Source organism: Poeciliopsis prolifica, unplaced genomic scaffold, assembly GCF_027474105.1.
Source record: "Poeciliopsis prolifica strain line A6 unplaced genomic scaffold, Auburn_PproV2 SCAFFOLD005, whole genome shotgun sequence".
Taxonomy (NCBI): Eukaryota; Metazoa; Chordata; class Actinopteri; order Cyprinodontiformes; family Poeciliidae; genus Poeciliopsis; species Poeciliopsis prolifica.
The window spans coordinates 11220705-11245198 of record NW_026562380.1 but is presented as its reverse complement, the minus strand read 5'-3'; the positions used below and the strand labels follow the sequence as shown (position 1 = coordinate 11245198).

The 24494-nt window shown below is 37.1% G+C and overlaps 1 protein-coding gene across 1 annotated transcript in view; it reads left to right on the top strand.

Annotated features, from left to right (window-relative positions):
- The window catches only part of lrmda (leucine rich melanocyte differentiation associated), a 239107-nt gene that overhangs the window by 136462 nt on the left and 78151 nt on the right, over positions 1–24494 (top strand). Inside the window, exons 3-5 of the mRNA XM_055030257.1 lie at positions 5655–5781; positions 7044–7183; positions 13089–13215. Coding sequence (XP_054886232.1) covers positions 5655–5781; positions 7044–7183; positions 13089–13215 — 394 coding nt within the window. The remainder of the gene's footprint in view (positions 1–5654; positions 5782–7043; positions 7184–13088; positions 13216–24494) is intronic.

The following is a 24494-nucleotide window of genomic DNA, read 5'->3' as shown; positions in this document are numbered from 1 at the left end:
TCTGCATGTGTGCGCCAAAAAAAAAGGGGTGAAAAACGAAGAAGAGCTGTGGGGGAGATGGAGACAGATAATGACAGTCTAATTCGCCGTCGCCATCAGAGATGCACGTATGGAAACAAACGAAGGGCTCGAACTGTAGCTGGAGGGGAGAGTGCTGGAAGAGACCCGATCAGAGCTGTGTGGAGGTGGTAGGAGGGATGTTGGAGGGGTTGCAGGGCATCAATTTTCTTTGCAGATAATGTCACTTTTTAGGAGCAATTTCCACTGGTGTTTTGATGCATTATTTTTGGATGTTCCTGCCTCTTTTTCCATGTTTCTTGATGGTTATAGTGATGAACTGCACACCCTGCTAAGCCATGTGAATCAATATCCACGTATTCTGCACAATTATAACGCGATTGAGTTTCTGATTTCATTTTGTTCCATTCACATTCAGCACCACTGTAAGCAGAAAAAAATAATTGTTGGTTGAACTACATTTGGCGTAAATGGAGTTCACAAATAGTAAACATGAAGTAATATTTTATATTTAATTACTTTGGAGCATCAAATACGCATCTCCTTCAAACTTTTATAACAAACCCCAAATTAAATAGGACTTTGGGATTTGTGATCTTGCAACACAAATTAGTGAGAGATTGTGTAGTAGCAAGAAAATGATACATTGGATTTAACAAGGTTTACAAAAACAATATAAAGAATATGGTGTAAATTTTTGTTTTTGGTGTTATTCACTATGATATGTTTTGATAAAATGCAATGAAATCAATTCCCATCAGAAAACCCTCAATAGTTTCCAGAGTTCTCCTTTGTTTAATTTCAGTCTCAGTACAAATATGGCTTTTCTGTAAAGACCTAACAGTTTCATGAACCATGAAGAGAACACATTGATTTAAGAGAATTTAAGAAAGCACTTTGGTCAGATGAGTCTACAACTTAACTTTTTGATCTACACGCACAGTGATTTGTGATGTGAAAAAAAATAAAAATCTAAGTCTGCACCTCATCCTGAATACACTGTTCCCATCTTAAAATGCGGTTGGTGGCATACTGCCATGGTGATACTTTTGTTCTGGCAACTTTTTAGAGTTAATGAGAAGATGGTTTGAGCTAAATACAGGGCTAAAGGCTTGAGACTATGAAAGATTCTGTCCCTTCCAACAAGATAACTCTAAATGTACAGCCAGAGCTAGGGTGGGTGGTTTAAATCAAAGCCGTATGCATGTGCTATAATGGCCCAGTCAAAGTCCGGACTTAAAGCCAACTGCAAATCCACAGCAAGAATTGAAAATCAATGTTCAGAGATGGTTTTCTGCTCAGTCTAATTGTGCTTGAGCTATTTTACAAAGGATGGGCACAACATCCCCCAGAGTCATGGTCCAAATTGTTTGTGGCTCTAAGACCATCAAAGTCATTTTAGAGACACATGCCACAATTTTTATATTCTTTTGTGTTCAACTCTTACAAAAAAGTCCAATAAAATTTTTGTTTTGTACTCTTGCCATGACAAAATATGGAAATGTTTAAAGCAGTTTATGGTTTAGATTCTGTATTGACTTTTTAGTTTAGTGTGTCTCTGGTTTCATTCCTTTCCCTAACTCATCCTTTCACCCTTATTAAGTTTATCACTGCCAGTCCACACACAATTGTCATTTGAGATCCACTTTCTGTACTCTATTTATTACAGTACCATATCCTGGCAAATAATCTGAAGTGAACTCTTAAAAGTGTGAAATGCTCACATGAAGGTTATCATAGCCCTGGAATTGGTCAATTAATCAAACAGTTATCTGTTTCCTTCTGTAAAGGATGTCAGGGTGCCTGCAACTCTGCAGATCCAGCTGGCCTAACTAAAAGTAAGATTTCCTTTTTTTTCCATCTGAGGACATCAGCTGCCGGACTGTGGGCTTTAGCTCTGAAGCCTTTCCAGCTTTTCAAAATCCTTAGATTTGAATGTGAATTCAAGGACATTTTCAAAGTACTGTGCAGGAGCCCATATGTGGTTCTACAGTAATAGAGAATGCATTGTATTAATGCATGATAGGTTGAGCAACAGAAACTTCACTCAGGCCACAGTTTCAGCAGCAGATGGAAGACTGTGTAACACATGTAAAGTAGCCAAGACTGCTGTTCTTAATTTTTCATGTGTTGCCTGAGGATATCCAACATGACAGTGGTGCACACCACTGGCAGAAGTGACTGACATTCCAGCCAATAACAAGCGAGAGTTTTCTTCCCTCTGTTGTCAGCTGTGGTTTATCAATCACTATGTCTGCATCAGTATTAGTGTATTGATCCGGGAAAGCTGCTCTCTGGGTCAGCGTCTCCTCTCAAATGTCCTTGTCTGGCTTCTCACATCCTCCACTTCCTCTGCTGAGTTTTTGCTCCTGCTAAAAATGTATCTATCTCCTCTTGGGGCTCAGTCAGCAGGATATTTGTAGATAATGGTGGTTTCAGCACATACATCCACCACTTATGTAAGCTCCAAAGCACGTACACCGATATGTAGGCATCGTTGTGTGATGTATAATGGCGGGCTTACACAGGCTAAGTGGTAGTCAAAGCGTAAAGACAGCCTGTGTGAATTATTAGCTCTGACAATGACGCTGATCATAATTATCTTAACAAGTGCAGGATTCATTGGCTCACCTCGTTAAAGCGACTTTCTGTCTCTGAAAGCTACTGCTGCTCGGTCTCCTCATGATAGAGGTTTAACATAAACTCGTTTGATCAAATATGGTACATATTTATTTTTCTAAATATGTACCAAATTGCTCCACTCTGATTTGAATTCATTATCACTCAAAGAGTATTTTATTTTACTTTTTAACTTCTTAAAAATACAAAGGATAAGTGGTGTTTTTGAAGAAACCGTGCAGTTATTGCTGCTCTTTTTGAAGAATAGAAATAAACAGAGAGAGGTGTATATTTTGTCATTGCAAGTTCATTTTTGGCTCTTCATTTTTTCTGGATTCCCAACTTTTACCAAAAATAAGTTGCAGGCGGTTATTCTCATTAGTAATTTTAAAGTTGAAAAAAAAAGTGTTTTTTTTTTTTTCAGCTTTCTTTTATTAAGGAAAGTGCTTTTACTGCAGTGCTTAAACTTTGTTAGTTCTCCAAGCTGCACATTAAAACAACAAGGCTTATAAAAAGTAATGAAAGCAGCTATGGAAGTCTGCAGAGGGGAGCATAGAGAGCTGGAGAGTATTAGAAGTTCAATCCCAGCTCTGTAGCTAATGCTGGATGGGACCTGGTGGCTCTCCCCTGGCTGTGAATTTAACTGATTAAATCAGCCAGTGCACGCAGTGGTGGTGACATGAAAACAACAATTAATAAGGCTCCCCCCTGTGCCACGCGGCTCCCTTTAACCGAGCAGCTAATAACATAACCCACAGGACTGCAGCCCATCAGACACACACTCAGGCACACACACAGATGGCTATAGTTTGTTTGCTGCCTTTTGTTCACAGAAAATTAAATGTTTATCCAAGGTGGTAGGAGATTTCTCTCAACTACTCATTAAAAAATGAACTTGTAACGTAATAGCAAGTTCTTCCTAATGTGCTCTCATTGTTTTAGGACTTCATGTTTGTTTCATTGATACCTTTATGTACAATTGAGACAAAACATTTTTTCAACAGTTTTTCATCATCCACAAATGGAAAAAGAGCACAATTGAATGTCTTATTAGTGTAGTTACGAGGTAAGACTTATTTAATTTGACATGCTTTCTATCTCTTAATGAATGAGAAGTGCCACAGGGTGAAGACACACCCAAAACAAATTTGAAAAGAAAAAAAAACCTGCCACTTCTCTTCGTTCATCTATGTTCCTGCTGCATTTACCATTCCTGATAAGAGGTTGTCAGCAGGCAGGTTTGCCAGCACACTGGCAGGGTGCTGTCAACTTTTCTTGTCTGTGTGTGTGTGGGCGTGTGTGGATGGGTGTGTGTGATGTCTTCTCACTCTGACTCTCCTGCCAGTCAAAAATATAAAGATTAAATGACCATTTTCTACACTAAATGTTGTTGAAGTAATTTTCTATGTTGATCATTTAAAGTTTTCAACTAATCTGTAAGTAATTTGAGAAGTTAGACTACATGGTTGATTTGGGAAAAAACCTGTCTCAGGAGTGTGTTCAAAATCTGTTTCAATCACTTAGAGCGAGAATTACTTGTCATAGATTCATATTATGAGTCAGAAAACAGTGGAATTTGCTAAGTGTTTGTGGTGGTAACTGGCTTCACCAATATGACATAGTAATAATGTATTAAACCTCAACCAATTAGATATTTTTTGGCACTATCTGTGCCACTGATTAAAAGACATGCACACTGTCAGTCATGCTAGAAAATATGCATGTGCAGTAGTAATATTGGGTACTAGAAACAACCCAACCCTCATATTCTCTCAGCACCCCCCAACAAATAAAATAATAAATAAACTAATTCATATCAGTTTGGTTGTTTAAAACAAAATGTATATGATGATATGTAGCCTCTGACTCTGGCGCAGATCCAGGAAAGAGCATTGCGTCATGCTGCAGCTTTTTAGTTATCGTATTCTGAATTTTTTCTGCTGGAATATGACATTGTTCACTGGAATGTTTTCTTATGATACTTGATGTCATCCTTCTTGTTTTTTACTGTGTGCATATATATATATATATATATATATATATAAATATATATATATATATATATATATATTATATATATATAAAATAAGCTTAAAATATTTATTTTACTAAAATACCTATTGATTAAGAATGCTTGATTGAATTTAAAACAGTTCTCATTTGAACTACGAACTGTAAGAGGTTTCGAGAAGTTCAGTGTCTGCAGTGTGTCAGATTTAAATGTCAGTGAAGTCTCCCAGGACGCTTTAACATGGCACTCTGACAGTGAAGGATTAGACAGCACACACATTGCCTTTTGTGTGGCTTCTATGACTTGAACTTTGCTGGGCTCTAACATAACTTTTAACACCACCTTCTGTCAATTTTATGCCTGTGTTAATTTGTATATGTGTGAGAGAGGTGGAAAGGAAAGAAGCTGGGATGACCCCTCACCTCTGTGCAATGTGTCATAAAAATGAACGGAAGGGCCAAATGTTTCCTCCTTTTAAAGGAAAAAAAGCTTTGATGTTGTAATCTGAACGCTAAACCCCCCTATCATGACGCAGTGGCAGAAAAAAAAAAGTTTCCCCTTCTGCTGCATCTGTGATTGTGAGTGTATCCCAGTTCCTCTGTGAAAATGATGGATGACAAGTTAAATTTGTGTCTGGGGAGTGAAGGTGAACTGTGACAGAGTGATTTGTCTTGGGAATGGAGGGTTAGGGTCAGGCGAAACTGGGCGCCTCAAGGCACAAGACATTGACAAATTCATCCTGCCCGCTGCATTTCTGAAGCCTTTTGTTTTGAATCCTGGCTACTCACAAGTGACCCCCATCCCTCATCCTGCCAGCCACTGAAGGATGCCTCGCCATGCCAGGGGAGCTCAGCACCACAAATTCTTGTCATTCACTTCACTGACAGGCTCAGGCCCACAGTCTCCTGCCATATGAAAGGAGAGAGGCTGAAATATTTATTTCTGCACAATAACCGCGGAGCAGATTTGGAGCCGTAACCACTTTACTGTTTCCTTATCATTACAGGTCGCTGGCAGGCCTCAAAATGTTTACCGAGCTGGAAGAGTTGATCGTCGACAACAATCTGCTTGGAAATGACCTCCAGTTGCCCAGGTTACCCAAGCTCCACACCCTGACACTCAATAAGAACCAAATATCCTTTGAGAAGAATCAACTCAGGCCATAATTTACATTGCATTTCCAGACATAAATTACAGCAAACTGTTTTTCCCTCTTTCATAAGCGAGTACAATTCCCTATTGTCTGAAAGTGTCTCTTTGTAATGATGTGGCTTTGCAGGAAGCACTTTGTGTAGAAGAACTTGGCTGTCACACAGCTACACACGAGTAGTTTTTGAACTACAGGGACCTCTAGTGGAATCAGATTCAACAGTTACAATAACACACTTTTATTTTCAGAGTAGAAATAAAAGGACATCCTTTATTTATATTTTGCCTTATTTTATACAAAGCATGAAAACATTTTTTTTTTTCTTCCATAATCCGCCCTTGAATTAACAGTACCATGTTTTTAACTGATCTCCAGATACTCACATTTTACTTCATTGACTTGGGTATTTTCTAGATCCCAGACATTGCAAGTACATTAAAGCCACAGCTCTGTGGCGTCGCTGTAAATTTAGGCATAGATGTAAAGCATATTGCAAAGCTGTTTATGATCAGTCGGAGAAGTGCAAACTTCCTCTCTGAGCCTCAGAGCAGGTTCAGCAATGTGTCCTGTTTTCCTTTGGTTATGCAGATCCTGCTGGGTAACGATGTTCCCTCTCTCACAAATGCACACACACACGCACACTTCCAGAGTCAACATTAAAACTGGGACTCCTTGAACTGTGCATCTGGGACTGTGTGCTCAGTTCGGTTGTGAAGTGGTCGGCACATGCTAATAGGCCAATTATGTACATCCTGTCGTGGCATGGTGCCATTTTAAAGCTAGAGCGCCGCATTAGTGCAGTTGTATTTTGACACTTTGGGGCTCAATTTTCCAAGTGAATGTATTAGTGATGAATGTGCCTGCTTAGGGGCTGTTTGTTTTTTTTTTTTCCATGTTTCGCAAAACTCTTCCACAGCGTAGCTCCGAGAAGCATGGACTATTTGAACCACAGGGCATCCATCATTTTGTCACCGTTGTGCACCCGGCCACCTAGGAAATGAAAGAGATTTGAGAGAAAGAGTCAGAGCAGGAGCCAAATTGTGTCAGTGCTATATGCCAAAGCCTGCACCTTAAATTGCACCTCTGTCTGCCCACTCTCACAAAGCTACTGACTAGCCTCTTTGAGCACTTCAATAAATTTGACAGTGACATGTTTTAGTGCAGACAGGCCTGGGACGGGTTGTGTGCGTAGTGAATGCTAATGTAATTAACAGCGCTAGGTCCTTGACATCTACCCTTTGACACCTGACTGATATCGAGGCCCTGCTGGAACACTTAGCTGATGTGACCCCATCGCTCGAGTATCTAAGCCTGCTGGGAAACGAGGCCTGCCCCAACCAGCTGGTGAGCCTGGATAAGGATGACGACGACTACCAGAGATACAGGTCTGTTGCTTCATGTACCGGTAGTTACTTTTATGAATATGATTAAATCTGTAATTATTCATACTGATGGTAGGTTTATATTTAAGATAATTTTCATTGAACTGAAAAGTTTGCTTTTGATAGAAAATGGGACACCCATTTGTTAAACATATATATATATTTAAAACTATATATAGTCACTTAAAAAAAAAAAAAAAAAAAAAAAACATGTTTACATATTATTTATACTCCGCTAGATAAAAAAATAATATTTTTGGCACTATTTCAATTAAATTCTATTCATATTTATTGAAAAAAATTCTTGTTTTTTTTTTCATATTTCCAATGCATGTTTTTGTTTATCTGCTTTTTGTTGAGTTCTATGTTATTAAGATTGGAAGCTCCAGGACCTCAATGTTAGGCTTGTTCCACAAATCATTTGGTATCTTCATTTACTACAAATCCACATGAATTGTTTCAGAACTCTAAAGCTTACAGCTAGTCGACAAACTATCAAAGACCAAAGTGGACATGTGACATCACATTTAGGTTTATTTCAATAGATTTAAAAAAAAAAAATCAGTTCTTGTCCTCATTTCTATATTGATTTAAAAAAGCAACAACATTGATTTATGTTTTTAACAGTTTTAAGTTTGCACAGTGCTTCAGTTCAGACTTTAAAATAAGTCGGCACAAGGCTGGAAAAGTCTAAGTGAAATTGTATTTTTATTGAATAATATAAGAATACGAGTGTGTTTATAGAACGAAGGAAGAAAATAAGGAGTTAACCGGTGTGACATTGAGCCGGTGCCAATGACTGAAAGAACCAGCAGAGAACCTATGTATTATATAAAAAGACTGATTACTACTACAAAGTGGGACCAAATAACTAGATGTGCAGCAGGTGAAGGGGAGTAGGGACTATTATTTTGAGGAAAATAAAAATGTCAAAATAACAAAAATACCTATTCTAGTATGGCTCAGTGGAAACAAGGCCTTTAAGGTTTATCTTAATTTAAATTTATTTCAGGAAAGATATCAGTTCAACTTATTAACACAACCTCAATTCGAAATTCCAAAATTATTCTTATTACGTGAATTATGTAGGCAAGTTTTCTACCACAACTAATAAGAGAGTGTGCTTTTGTAAATTGCAATAAATTTCAAGGTGTTAATTTTTGACCACCAGCATTTGCATTTCATAACCAGACTATGGACTCAGCTTCATCACTCTAAAAGCTTTGTCAACTGGCCTCGGTACACTCCAGTTTGCAAAATGGATTTCATGTGTGACTAGTCATCGCCACAAATGAGTGTTTACTACCCTGCCTTACCAGAGCAGATGATGCATTAAACATCAAGCCAAGCCCCGAGTCAGGCAATATGACCACCATTTGTCAGGGTCTTTTACATGAAATGTGATAAAAGGCGAAAAGTATACTCTCTTTTGTCTGTTTTAGCCCTAAGTGCTTGTTTCTGACTCTGTGTTTCCTATTAATCATTTACCACCCATGCCTTTCTTGAATAATCTTTTCTTCTCTCTTTTTTTTTTTTTTGTCTTTATACCCCTCTCGCTCTCCGCCTGCCTCCCTCTCCCCCCCTTCAAACTCTCTTCCCTACCCTTTTTCTCCTTCTACTTGCATGCTTAACTTACTGGTGAGGAAGGCTGTTCTGTTTTGACTGACAACGTCTACAGTCCTGTAATGTAATATTCATAGTGTGTCACATAGTAAAACATCAATTTGAGCGTGATGCAGATTTTATGTCTGACAAGGTTAGGCTGTATGCAGGTCGTGACAGCACTGGCCTTGGGCAATAAATACCCGGCCCAGTGCCTGAGGAGTTTTCGCTCTCTCAAGTGAAATATCCTGGTGTGCCGCATCGGTGACCCAATTAGTTCAGTGACACAGAAATATAGCATTCATTCCCTGAACACAGTAGTGAGCATGGAGGTTAAATGTTGTCCTCTTCTTTGATGACTTTTAAAATCCACACTGTCCCTTGGTTTTCAGTACCAGAATATGAAGGTGAAACAGTCTGAATTTTGGGGGGCCGATTTATAATTTTGCCAGTTTTAGTTAATTCAGGTTTCTTATTTACAACTATATTAAACAGCATTGAAAATACATTTCCTTCCAGTCACTTATACAGCCTTATTTGTGCTATTAACATGGCTAGCATTACAAAAGTCCTACTCATATTTAAAATATTTAACTAAAAAATCATATGTTTTTGATTTGAGAGCTAGATTCCTGATGTTCACTCAGCTTTCTTTCTCTTTCCCCACGCAAAACTCTCATAATTTCCATTGTAATGCCTCTTGCACAAATAGTTTCTCTTTTCTCTGAAGTAAACTCTATAAGCCAAACTGGCACATTCCCAAAAAGCAAGTGATTGAAAAGTCACATTATTGCTTCTATAAAGAGAAAAAAAGCTCTGTGATTGAAAAAACAGACCTGAGAGTGTAGGTTTTGTGTCACCAGAGGAAGTTAAAGTACAACTTTATTATTTATATCTGGTGAATTAAGTATCCTGTTCTTATACAATAAATGTTTCCTGCTAAAACTTGAAGAAAAAATAAATAAATAAAAAATAAAATAAATAATAAATCTTCAAGCAATCAATGTGTGTATCCTTTAACTCTGATTCAGACCTGTTTCACAAGTGATGGCATGTTCCATGACTAAAAACTCAAACAAAGCAACCTGAGCACAACAACTTTGCTTCCATTCCTTCACACTTTCTGGTGTCTGATTGAGTATACTCAAAAACTGCACAAGATAAATACAAATTATCATGTGTGCAGAAGGCACACAGGACTGCACAACATACAGGAATATAATGTTATTGCAACATTAGAGTACAAAATATTTATATCACAAAGGGGTATTTGGAATGCAATAATTGTTGGCTGATATGTTCAAAGTATTATGAACTTGCATTTTAAACGTTAATGTAATTTTAAGCCTGTTGGAAATGTTAACACCAGAAAGAAAGAAGAGCAGAACATAAGCAATTAATCAATTAATTGATTAATTAATAATAAATTATGCATAATTTTTATATTAATATTTTTGAAGGGCTATATTTTGCATCTAGAAACAACCCATTGTATTCATGGTTATGGTTGTATTTTTATTTCATCATCACCTTTGTAATATTTTTTATCGTTCAACCCTAATAACACCTTGTCATATGCAAAAAAGTTGTGTACACAATTAAAACGAGTAGAATAAAAATATACAGGAGAAAAATAATCAGAACGTACCAAAGTCTACTAGATGTAGTACTTTAAATTACTCCTTTTAAGCAACGTACCGCATTTTTTCTGTGTCATAATTTTATTTTAAACGTGTGATATTAAACGATGGCGATCTGCAAGCCCTTTCCAGTAAGTATCCACTTCCACATTGAAATGCTGTGGTTCATGAGACCTGTTCATGAAATTTTGGTGTGTTCACAGATCAGAAAAAAGTAATATTTTCATAGGTTTAGTCAATCTAGATGAAAATACTGTCTAAATTATCTCACCAGCTGTTTCTCACTGTAACTACTAAACTAACACCATTTTCTGTTTCCTTGTGTTGTGGATTCAAAAATCTGTGCGTCCTGTTGAGCAAGCCTGATCAGTACACTGACAATTTTAGGCTCACGGAAAAGTGACAACAGATGTTAATCCAACTTCCTTTCTCTTTGATTCCATGATGTACATAAATAAACAAAATTTCTCTGACATTCACCCCTTTAACTTGTGGAGAGTTATCAGTTTGAACAATTTGCTGTTGTGGCACATAAAATGGGAGTTTGAGGAATCTCAACCACCAACTGTGCTTTGTTCTCATTTTTATGAAATGCTATAAGTGCTGCTGAGTAATGATCACCCAAAGTGTCTTTTATGTCAATTAAATAAAAGAAAATTACCATTATTTGTATTTCTTCACACTAGACAGACTTTGCATCAAGTCCTAGAGTTGTGAGATAATTGAGCAAACACATTTTAAGTAACTTCAACATCAGTTGTGTGTATTATTAATCGAACATGTACTCTGTATGAATTAATAAAGTCAAATTTTTTTAAACATTTGTATATATTTTTTTGTTTTACCTTAATACAGGCATTTGATATTTTGCTAAATAAACTACATCTAGTCCTTTACTAGTCAAGCAGCACCACCACAGCCCTACCCACCCTCCATGCTACCCCCTGCATCTCCTTTGCTTTCTTATCCTCCCTCAGTGGTCGGGGTTGAATCATTAATATCACCACTGGCTGACAGAGGCTTGTCATCTGTTCTGACCCTATGATGGCAGGTTACCTATGGAGAATAACCTCCCTGTGTGTTTCCCAAGGGCATCTTCACCTTTGATCATGGAAATGCCCAGAACAAAGTCCTTTTGCATGCAGAGGGACACAGGCTGGGAAGGAGGCCTCCTGGATTTGAGTGTTAGTGTTATTATCAGAAGAAATAAAGCTTCTTGTTTCTTGTTAAGGGATTAGAAGAAGGCTATTTTAACCTGTCATAAGAGTTAGACGGTAAAGGATTCCCTAGTATGTTTTCTAGATAGGACGTATTGTAATTTTCTTTATTACATCTATGTAATATGTATTTTCTTCCTTAATTTGCATGTCGATGTTTAATGTTCCCAGTCTGATTCTTGCATCCCTTCTCATTATCCTCAGGTGTTGAAAAGTTGACTCAGGCTTTGCCATCTCCCTTCATCGCCATTGCCATCATCAATTTGTCACAACCCCTCACACACACGGGTCTTGTCTCGACCCATATTCCTCGTCCTTTCTCACCCTCCACTTTAGGTGGTGGATGTGTGTCCTTTCTGGCTACCAGCTCAGCCCTGACATACTGGTTCCTCTAACCCTGCCTGCCAGTGAAAGGATCTGTTGTCATCTGTGTATTCCAGCCATTATCTTTTGACGTTTCTCTCCCTCCCAATGAAAAACAGAGTGTGTCCGAAAGCTTAGAGAGGTATCCAGGATGCAGCAAGAATGACAGCTCTTGCACAGGTTGTATCTCCTTGGGTGCCATTTAGCTGGTATATTCTTCTCAGCTTTGAAGGTTATTGCATTCATGGATAGATCACCACTTAATCTGCATCTCCATTAATCCTGCTTCTTTTCAGGCTTTCCTTAATATTAGAATATAATATTAGAAATTATGTTGCGATTGTATGTCGTAATAACTCCTACAGCATTGAAGATAATTTAGGCCCCTTGAACCTTTACACATGTTTAATACAGTTTTGAAGGGCTTAACAAAAATTTGCATTAATAGTTGCAAGGCTTTTGCTGTATGTCTTTTCTGGATTCATACATTCAGAAGCATTTTTTTCCAATCCTTTACAAAACAGTTTAATTTCAGTAAAATTGGATGTGTAGAATCTGTGAAGGCCATTTTTTAAATCAGTCCTAAGATTTTTAATTGGATAAAGATCTTAACTTGGTCTTTCCTATACATTTGCATGTTTTGATCTAAACTACAGTATTTGATTGTAGATTTTTTTAGTGCCTTTAATCTGTTGAAAGGTGAACATCCCACCCTATTTAAAATCTCTGAGCATTTAACATGTTTTCCTTATTTTAAACTGTGCCAATTTTCTAATGAATCCTGACTAACTTCTCTTGTCTTGCTAAAGATACACAACCACACTAGGGTTTGCATGGCAAAGTCCCATGGCAGCAGAAGTTCATACCAAAAACAAATAACATTGCTTATGTTACTAAGGGTCACAGTGATGGAAGCACAGATGAGAAGGAATAAATAGAAATACATCGCTACTGACAGCGTCAAGATTTTCTAATATTCTTGAGGGAACCAAAATCCCCTCTTACATATGTTTCTTCTTTATGCTCTACATGACTACCTTATGAGAAAATAGTCTAATGAAGCTGATTTCTTTGATTGTCTTACAGGTACTTTGTACTTCACAAATTGCCCCAGCTGAAGTTTCTGGACTCCAGGAAAGTAACAAAAAAAGAACTGATGGAGGCACAGGCGAGAGGGGCGTTCATGAAAGTGGTGAAGCCAAAGTTGGAAGCAGTAAGTTATCTAAAGTTAGAGTTGTATTTTGTCACCTTCCTAAAATAATGGCCTAAGTATTTATTTATTTATTTATTGACAAAAAATTGCCACTAATTTGCCAAAAAATAATTGAACCCCACCAAAAAATCACTTTTGGTTAAAAAAAAACAAAACTGGCATAGACCTTTGTTTTTGGAAGGTCAGAATATGTGAGTTTTGCTTGTGCGCTTCTATAAATGTGCGTGAGCGTGCATGTGGCCACAGCCTGACCTGATTCCGTATGCATGAATCCAGATCAAAGGCGACGGGCGGCTGTCCGGTCACACTTGTGTTGCCTAGTGTGACGTGTCTGCCGATTGAAGTGACAGCTCATGTACACTCTTTGCACAATCGCTTAATTATCTCAAACCCCATACGTTTGTTGGTCGCTCTCTTGTTTTGAGAACCAAAGACTAATCAGACTTCAAGATGTTCATTTGTATTTCTACTGTACCCTTTGTAACAACCTATTTAAAGGCACATCTCCTACCCAGATTGGATTGAATGTAATTGTAAAGTCATTAAATATTTACAATTTTGTCTTAGGGTCTCTGAGGCTCTCTCTCACACACACGCACACACACATGCACATGCCGAGAGAAAGATAGTTAGAGTACAGCCAAAAGCTTCTTGTGACAAATAAGAAGCATGTGAGTCAATGTTGGTTTTTAAAAAAACATGAGGAAAACAATATATTCATTGTTTTAGATAATAAGCTACGATAGTGTACTCTTTGAGTGTCACTCCATGCTATGCTTTGTTTTTGATCCTCCATGCGAGTGGCAAGCGGGAAAGCAAAACATTGAAATAATTTAACCTCAGACTGCCGTGTTTGGTAGATGGAGAAAAGCAGAGTGAAAACACTGATCACTCACTTTATATGAAAAGAATAGAAAGGACCTCTACAATGCTGTTTGGCAGGGTAAAGTCACTTTTAAGATTGTATTTACATAGCTTGTCAGTAAAAAAGAAATGCTTGGCTTTGTCGCCGCAGCTGTAGATGAAAGGAGAGATAATCACAGATTCTAGCTGACATGATGTGTTTTTGTGTCTTGGTGCCTTTGAACCAGTTGCGTGTGATTATTTATTCCTTATGTAAAGTAAAAGTTTACAGCTTTCATATAAAAAGGGTCTACTTAACATTGTGCTGTAATTTGTGCACTGGAGCATATTCCTGATCTTCTTTTCCTAATTCCTCATTAGTATCATAAAAGTCAGGCTACACAAAGTGGAAACTGTTTTGGATTTATTTCAGTTTGGGATTCTGGGATTTCCCTGCATCGTTTCCTCAGCTTTATATTTCAACTACACCAGAGTCAACGAGTCTTGCAAACTTCCCAGCTTCAACTGCCTATTTCATCGGAGTTCTTCATAAGATGACCGATGTTGCAGGCCACCAATTAGAGAAGCGTTTACAGCATGAACAGGGAAGATGATGGCATAATTAGATACTCGTGTTTCCTTTTATGTCGGCTACAGCAGGATGCTGCTAACAGTGCAGTCTCTGTCATTAGCTTTATTACAAGGAATGGTAATTAGCTGTCTCTTTGCTGCATGCATTCAAATTTAAGTCTCAATTGGGCAAGTATCAAAGAAGAAAATATTAAGAATAATGAAGATTATTTATTAAAATACTTCACAATAGACATAGCCTAAAAGTTTTTTTTTCTTCTTCTTTTGATTTGCTGTTATTTTTTCTGGGTCCTTTTCATAATTCGTCTTGCTGCGAGCAGCACAAATCCATTAAATCAAAAACAGAGATACAGCAGCAACTCTAGGAGTGTTAGTGATAAATGCCAACTCCTGACAGCAGAAATTAACAAAAAAGGCCCCTTCTATCACATCATTCTCATTGGCTGATGTATGTTTTGGAAAAGGGATTGTGGCTAACTTCCAGGACCTCTCTTGAGTCATATCGAAGTTAAATGTGACCACAGTTTAAACTCTCTCTCTCTTATTTTTTTCTTAATCATACCATTGTGGCATGGCAGTGAGCGATGCCACATGGCTCTGATAAAACAGTTATGGTCTTTAGCACAATCGGAACAGCACAGCTTTTCATGCATTCACAATGTTTTCCATGTCAGCTGAATCAAAACCAGACAGTCAAAAACCAGTTTCCAAGAAAAATGAAACCAGGTCAAAAGCTTGTTTGTGAGAAATGCTGAATTAACACCAAAACATTAAGTGGCCTATAAGATATATGTCTTGGAGTCACATAGGACTAATGAAACCTCTCAAGAAAAAAACAATGCTTTTGAGAAAATGAAGAAGCTCAGTTTTTTTTTTTTTGTTAATGGAGAAAAGGTTTCAGAAACTACAAGCTGTGTTTTAAATAATCTTTAATAAAATCTGTGTAATTCAGTTTATTTATAAATCACTTTGTATGTTATCTCAAAGCATTTAAGATGAACAGCTCCAACTGATTTAAATACTTATATAATCAAATCAGTCCAAATAATTTCACAAAGACATTTCATTTCATTTTGGTCGTCGATGCAATAGCATGCGGGCAAATTCAATTTATTATGAAAATTACTAAAATCTTAACACAAGCTAAATGTATCTCATCTTCTCGTGAAAATGAAAATCTTAAATTCAATCTAGAGGGAACTAACTTACTGTTTTTTTTTTTGGGGGGGGGGGTGTAATTCATGTGTAAAGCATAGATTTTAGTAATGAGATGCTTAGAAACTGTTGAACTTTTAATTTCACCAGGCAGGGTTACTAAATCTTGCTCTAAATGTTTTGTAATTTAGGGTTTCTGGTATTTATCAGATGTCATCCAGTCGAGATTGTAAAATGTTCACAAATTACATCTGTTTGTTTAAAACTCCTTAATTGCCATGAGGACACTGGTTTGACTAACAATTAAGGGGTTAAAACTATGCTAATATAAACAGACTGTGATGCTATGGACTGCATTTGAAAAGATACTGGGATGAATTGTGTGATTTTTGTAGCCAAACTGTCTCTGCGTGCTACAATTGATTGGAAATCTGAAAGGAACATTTAGTTTATTGTGCTACATTTAAAACTATGTAATGTAATAAAGTGGCTCAAAACTGGCTCTTAGGTTTTGGAAAACCAGCCCAACTCTTTCAAAGAATCAGTTGAGAACCAGCTATTGCATGAGCTTCGGTTAATAACTGGAAGTACTTTGTTAGAAAAACCCTATTTATTAGAGTTTCTTTTTCTACAGAGTACCCAAAATGCTGCCGAAAATCATATTATAGTGATTATGACTTCTCCAATGGTTTTTCAACTTGATGTTGATGGCAACTGCAGTCCAATGCCAATCATAGTTTTTTTTTATATTTTAAAATTTCACATTTGAATCCATATTTTCACATTTTCTTTGCAAACACCAATGTCAGAGCACAGTAAAAAACATATCACAGCTAAATTGTTTTACTTTCTTTAAGTAAAAGGTGTTTTGTTCCTTTATGCTTTAAACAGCATTAAAATAATTTATTTAGCAATATTATGTCTTTTGTGCTTCAGCTTTAAAAAAGGGATGTTTTTTCTTTTTTCTTTTTTTTCTATTTCTCATTTGTTATGCTGCATTTCTGCATAAATTGCTAAGCAGTATGACCAAAACAAAGACAAAATGACAAGATAAAGGCAGGCAAATATATAAATACCTGAAGTAAACAGAATAACAGCAGTGACGATTGAAGTCTTTTCCAAAAACCGCAACACTAAACAGAGTCAGACGGGAAAAGCTTTGAGCTGTATTTTGGGAATTTGGGCGTGTTGGAATGTTATAATGTGATAATTCTCTTTGAGGACTTGGAGGTCATGGAATGAGATGGCGTTAAACCACGTAGAGCTATTTAGACCATGCTGGTCTGCTTTTGGAAAGTACATGTGGTACTTTTTGGCACACTCACTCCTTCTTTTTTGCCATGGAGCCCACATTATGCTGTCAAATCCTTGGGTTAAACTGGCCATGTCTATCAAAACACTGTAACAGCACGTTCTGTTTTCACATCCTAAGCACTGAAAAAAGAAAAGTACATCGAAAACATAACTAGCAGAAAAAAACATTTACCTATTAAGCAGAATGTTTCACAGTGAATTAAGTAACTCCTGGGTTCTAATCCCTAACATTAAGGACTTCTTGGTCGCTACGTCAGCAGGTACAAATGTTCCCAGAAGTCACTTAGATTTTGCTTGGATGAGGTATTTGGTTTGATTTTCAAGCATGAAGATCTCTCTTTTTCTGCCTGTAATGTAAAACAGACGGCATTGCAGGAAGCCTTGGCCAGCTCCTGGGTCCCATGAGTATCTGCACACAGGGTAAACGGTTCTTCAAGGGAATTGACAGTGACAGGTCCAGGAAAGTCTTCAAGTGGATCTTTTCAGTTCAGTTTTTTCCTCTCCAGACACTAACCTGTTTTACTCCGCAGCACACAGTGGTTCATTTTAAGTTTTCACTGTAGGAAAGACATTCAAATCAACGAATGACTAGTTTCAGAGCCGTGACTGTTCATTATGTTATTTGTAATTGTGCTTTTTGTGTTGTTGTTTTTGCCTTTTTGCTCAGTTATTTTTCCTTCCTGAAATGCACCCAGTGCACCCACGTTCATCTCTGGTCTTGAGAGTTATGGGCTCCCCGAAGCTCTCAAACATAACAAACAGCATGCAATATAGCTCTTTGTGAATGTGCCTTCAGTGAGTTCACTGAATCATTTTACTGAACAAATGTTTCCTCAGAGGAAACTCTAAGAATATGGTTGTCACCAGGGGAAGGGAAAATAACCAAACAAATTGCTGGGGAAGAAGGTTTATTACCCCTCCCACTCTCTGTTAGGTTTTAGATTTGTAAGAGCTATTACAGTGCCTTACAAAGGTATACATACTCCTCGAACTCCTTTGGATTTCATCACATTTTAACCTGAACTTTGTCTGGGTCATTCTACAAAAACAATGATTTGATCCAAGCCATTTCATTGTTGCTAGTTGTATGTTCAGAATTGCTGTTCTACTGGAAGATCAACCACCACCAGAGTCTCAAGTTTTGTGAAACTTTTAAAAGTTTTTGTCCAGGTTGTGCCTTGTTTAGCTTCTATCTATTAAATGAAAAACACTGGTGAGCTTCTCTATTCCTGCTGAAAAAAGTATCCCCACACAATTACACTGACACCACTATGCAATATATTCACCATGCAGTGTCATTTTCCTGTCACACATAAAATTCATCCAGGCCAAAAACAGATTTTGTTCTCATCTGATCAGAGTGCTAATATTCCAAGTCTTTTCTGAGTACATTACATAACTTTTTTTTTTCCATTTCCAAGTTACTCCTCTTTAATGTTTAGATTTCTAGAGTGTACATTTTTACTTTGTTTTTGTCCATTATATAAAGTTTCAAGAAAATGCATTTTTGTGATGGGGGGTGAGAAAGGGTTGATCATTTTAATTTTGTTTTCATTTAAGCAAGGCGTTTGTTTCAGATATGAAATGAGACACACATCTCTCAAATAATAATGATACATAAAATTATCAGTTCTAAAGATATATATAATTGTCATTCTTTTTTTTTCTAGAAGTAGCATACACGCATGTCAAATGGTGTTAAATAGAAAAGTCTACATTGGCTTTTGTGTAGACGTTATATATGTGATGATTTGTTTTTGTTGATGAGCTCCAAATCAGTGAGGTTGGACAGCCTCTTTGTCATAGCCCTATTTTTTTTTTTTTAGCTCTCTCCACATATTATCCATAACATTCAAGTTGGGAATTTAGCTGGAACATCTTAAAACTTCACTATTACATCCAATCAGAAATTAGTTGTCAGTATAATGTAAAATATTGTTTTAATCTTACATAAATAATAATAATAATTTGGGCTTAATCATAATGAGGTAAAATGTGGATAGGGTCAAAAATTCAAAATCTTTCTGCATGACACTGTATCCATAGACTCCCAGATCAACACAGGTCCTGAATAAAAATATCCACTCTTCAGTGTCTCATTTCTAAGTGTGGACAAGCACATGGACTTGGCAGTATTTGATCTGGTTCCATATCACACAAAATCTCCTGTTTGTTAATTACGACACTTGAAATGCTTTTGCTGTCTGCGTTTTAGTGGCAACATATCCCAAAATGTCAAAACAGTTGTTCATAATTGTTTGGACATGTTTATTTTATGCAGAAGTGTTTGTGTGAGGCATTTCCTAGGAGGCACAAGTACATTCACTTAGCTCTGTGTATTTGTCTCTCAGTATCTGAGTGAGCTCGATATGCCTCCTTGTGAATATTTCCATGTAACTAATTTCATGCTCTTAAACTTCTTTGTCTGGAGTTTGGATAAGCACTTTCAGCTCTGTTCAGAGTAGTTCGTTCTCAGAGTTCATGCAAAGGTCATAAGCTGGGAAAACAACAGCAATTAAAGGGAGTGACTCACACTGTCCACATAAATCATCCTCGCTGTACACACCATAGACACTCTGTAAAACTTTAAAGCACAATTAATTGTAAGTAACAGTGCCAATATTGATTTATGGCCTCCTTCATAGCTTTGACGTTTGGAGTGCATGACCAGAGTGTTATGTTACTCTTTTGAGCAATAATGCTATGTGCTATTAATTTTTTGGCTATACAGAACATTAAAAACAAACATGTGAATGCTTTTATGAGACACTGCAGTTGCCCCACTTGCAAAGATAGATTTTACTTCCCTCCTTCTAGCATCTGGTACAAAGAAGAACCGCCTCTATGGTGGTGTAGTTGTTTGCTTGTCTATTGTGTTTAGCTGTGCAGTTTTAGGCATACCAAAATGCAGGCCAATGCTGCAATGAAAGTGCCCCCCTTGTCCTTTGTGGCATGATATTTCCATAAACCATAACAAATCATGTCATCAGTCACTCAACTGTATTCTAATTCTATACGATGCAAGTCACCACTAAGTGTCATGACTGGAATTGACAGTCTTTAAAACAATCTCTCTTGGAAAACCCTTGATCTACAGCAATTTCTGAATTTCATAAGTTCTCTTTAAACAGATAAAATACACGCTTCACAAATTGTGTATTTGTTTACACGTTATCCAATATGTTTCATGATCTGCTGGACTTAAGTTTGATTGTTCCTCTATTTTTGAGTATTATCATTTTTGTCATAATCTGAACCATCTAAACATATTTTTTAAAAAATGCAGCAATTAGTGCTACCAGTATAAGAACAATCTAATATTGATATTTACTGTTAGAGGGATTTTCAGAGGACTTAAACGGTTTTTTACATTCAACAATGTAAATCTTATGTCCTAATTTTTTATAATAATAATTCAAATCTACAAACCTATAGGAAGCAAATGGGAAATTAGCTATTTTAAAAGAAATTTCTTCCCAGACCTTCTTTGGGAGACCATGTGAGAAATTCTGCTTACACAACTAGCTTAAATTGAAATATTTAGCAAATTAAAATTAAACCATCATTTAGTGTGAAATACAAATCTCAAGTGACAAAGTTCTATTTATATAGTTCTATTCTATAAACACACACTTACTGCCCCCCTTATTGAAGAACACTTCACGTCTTCTGATAATTCAAACATACATTTTTACCATTTAAAGCCTTAGAAACTGCATGAAGAGGTTTCTTAAAGACTTCAACCAATACATTTGGAAAAAAAAGAAAATCCCTATTTTTGCAGAATTTGGAAAAATAGTAATTGTTTTTATTTCTTCATTTTTTCTCAATTAATGTACTTGTGATATGCTAAGTATTTCTTCCACCATTGTAACACCATCACAAGCATTTGTGAGTGGCTCTGAAGTTGGAGTGGTCAGGATAAGCACTGTTAATTCATTCCACTTACCATTTATTATAACAACCTATTTGTTTCAAGGTCAAACATATTGCTATTATGACATAGTACTCTTCATAATTTTCTCATTAATGAGTGGTCATGTAACCTAGTGTTGCTTTCCCACTATATTCATCCAGTCTGCCTTTTTTTCTCTGGCTTCTGACATTATCAATGCATTTCCAGCCACACAGTTTCTGCTAAATGATCTTTTTTTTTTTTTTTCCTATAAGCTTGAGAAGTTGTGTGTAAAAATTCCAATAGATCAACATTTTCTAAAAGACTTTAGAAAGCATGTTGAATGGAAGTCGAGATTGCAACACAAATTGTACAAAACAAATCTAGCAGCCGACAACTTAAAACTTAAAACACAACCCGATACAGAGTAAAAGTGATTTAATTTTCTTAACTTCAAGGTTTCAGACAAGACTTGGCAAACAGAAAGGAAGCAATAAGCATCCAGGTCTCTGAGGCCAAAACAAAAATATTCCCATTTGGCTGCAAATAAAAACTGTTCTTATCTTAAATAAAAAGAGAATGGGTTAAGGGCTTTGGCCACAAAAACAGGAAAAAACGAGCTGGAAGAAAATGGTTGTGAACCCTTTGCAAACTTCCCATTTACAAATGCATTAAACTACCGCCATTTGATAGGCCATTTGTGTTTAAAAGCAATTGAAGAAGTGCTCCTAATAAAATAGTAGGATATTGAAGGTATTTCACTGAATGTTAAAGTTACAATGATTGGTATTAAAACTACCAGTTGTGGATTTTGTATGGAATATTACAATTTTCCCCCACAGTTTCAAAAACAGTGTTTTTACCCCAAAACTCTTATTTTTTGCAAGAGAAATAAAAAAAAATTATAAAAATGGTTGCTTATAAGCTCACCTTTTTAAACCCTTGGTATATATACTATGTTTCTTGTTATCAGCCCTTAACTTAGACTTAGACTTGTACTTTATTGATCCCTTGGAAAGACTCCCTCAGGAAATTAAAGTTACCAGCAGCTCACAGGCAAAAAAGTGGCACACAGTAAGCATACGCAAAAGACAAAAAAATACAAGTTAAATACAAGGTACACAGTAACTGCACATAAGTGTTATGTATCCAATGTTACATCACTTGACAAAGATCTGAAATATGTAATAAAACGAAGTAATATGCAACCTGCCTTCTCAGAATATAATTTCAGCAACTACATAGTAGTATGGTGTCTCAGGATATCAGTTTATTAGTCCAATCAGAGTTAATCCTCCCCATTTGCTCTCTTGGTGACAGAAAGATGCTGTGTCCTAATGAGAGACAGCTGGCTTAGTGTTTTCCATGTCTAAAAAAAATAACTCCGCTGGGTTTTACCACAAAGCTGTAATAACTTTAAATCTCTCAAAAAGATAAGTTATTTCTGCGCCTGTTTCTTTTAGTTGATGTTGACTGTAAACATTAATCACTGTTTCAGTACTTTGGATGTGACTTTGAAGGCGGCGTTGCTCTAAATTGCATTCAGATTTTTATCAGATAATTTAAGTAAACCCATTGCTGTTTATGGCATGCAGATGTGCTATTTAAAAAGTTAATGAAGTCAAGCGCTTGATTTTATGAAAGATGAAGCGGAATACAATCCACACAGGGACTGAACCGAAGTTCCCATTCATTTATTGAAGCTGCACATTTTTTTGTTTGTTTGTTTGAGTTGCTGAAACATGATGCAATGGACTTTTAGGTCCCTTGGTGTGTTTGCTTCTCTGAAGTTTTAATCCATTATGCTAGCATTGAGGGCTGACGGTGTCTTCTTTCAGCAGCAGCGACTTTCATGCAGTAAAGGACAGAACGAGAGCAAAAAGTCCCTACCGCTGAAGTTTGTGCTTACATAGGCTGCCTTTGTGGGTTTTTTAGAACTGTCAGACATGTCAAACACAAGCTAGAAGAAAGTATATTGTTTCCAGTCACTTGGATTCCTTTCCCCCTGACATCTGCCACTCTGGCAAGATGATAAATCCTTGCCTCATTAAGCGTGGGTGTGCGATTACAGACTGACAACACATTAATCACTGGGCTGGGTGGCAGCAGCCCTGCACTAGCTACAAGCATTGTTAACCAAACTTTTTCTAATGTGTCACTCTCCTCGCTGACAGCCCATAATCAATCATTCTGATTGGCAGGGCTGATAGATTACACTATTTATACTTTGTGTAATGAAAGCTAGCGTTTCCACCTACTGTCATTGCCGAGACGATGATAGGCTGCATAGTCCAGATGAATAGCTACATGTTACAAAAAAAAAAAAAGAAATAGAGAGAGAAGAAAGGGTGGGCAGGCAGCGGCGGAGCATTATGAACTTTAAAACAGACATCGGGTTCCACAGTGGGTGGTAGCTGTTAGGGGGTAGTCTGTGTGAGTGCGAATTGTTTGCCCCACACAGCGTAGCTTAAAGGCAGTCTTCATGCCATCACAGCGCTATTGTCATGTTTGTCTCTATCAGTGGCAGACGGCGCTCTCGCAGGTAAAACTGTTCTTTGTCTGTGTGGGATTTGGTTTCCCACTGACCCCGTTGGGGAGGAGAGCTTTTTGTTGTCAGGGCCAGTCTTCTGACAGAATGAGAATGATTTACACATGTGTAGCAACAAAATGACAGGCCACTATGCTCTGTATGTGTGTACTTGTTGAGGTGCACAGGTCAGCAGGATAATAAATTTCCCTGCTTACTTACAAGGAGGTACAGAACTATCTGACATTGCTGCACAAGCCCTCCAGCAAATTTATTTTTCTTGTTCCGTGGAAGCTGGATGAAATGACATACTGCTGGTAGCCCTCAAACATAATAAGGTTATGTTTCTCTTTTGTTCGTTTTCAGATGTATGTCTTTGTCTGGCGTGAGGAAATTGAATATGAGTTCTTCGTTGAGAAGGTGCCAAATGTTTGGAAAGAAGCCAGTGAAAAAAGAAACAGTCCTTCATATTTTTGACAAGCAGTAAATCTAAGACCTTTTCATGAGACTGCTGCTGTCAGGAAATTAGTTAACTAGACCATATTATGGAGAGCCAGGTAATTTACCCTCAGAGATGCAATCGCAAATAACTAGCAGGAGGCCGCATCCCTGACCTGACATTGCTTTGTGTATAATGCAAAATCTGGTGACATGCTCAATGGGTTCTGTCAGCTGCAGGATTGAATTCTCTGCCTACTGCGTCTCAGTTTGGAGCATGCTGGTCAATTATTTCTGAGGCTGTCAGTGCATAGGGAGACGCTGTTATTTAGTATGTGTTAACTCGGCATCATTAAGACACTCAGCTGACAGAGAGTAGCACACCTGAGTGTTATTTATTTTGATTCCCTCCGACAGGGGTAACCTTCAAACATGTTGACCTCCTCCTATTTTGCGTTTTGTGAAATCGCGCTCAGTCCATTAGAAACAGGAGCTGTCGAAGCAATGGAGACTCAA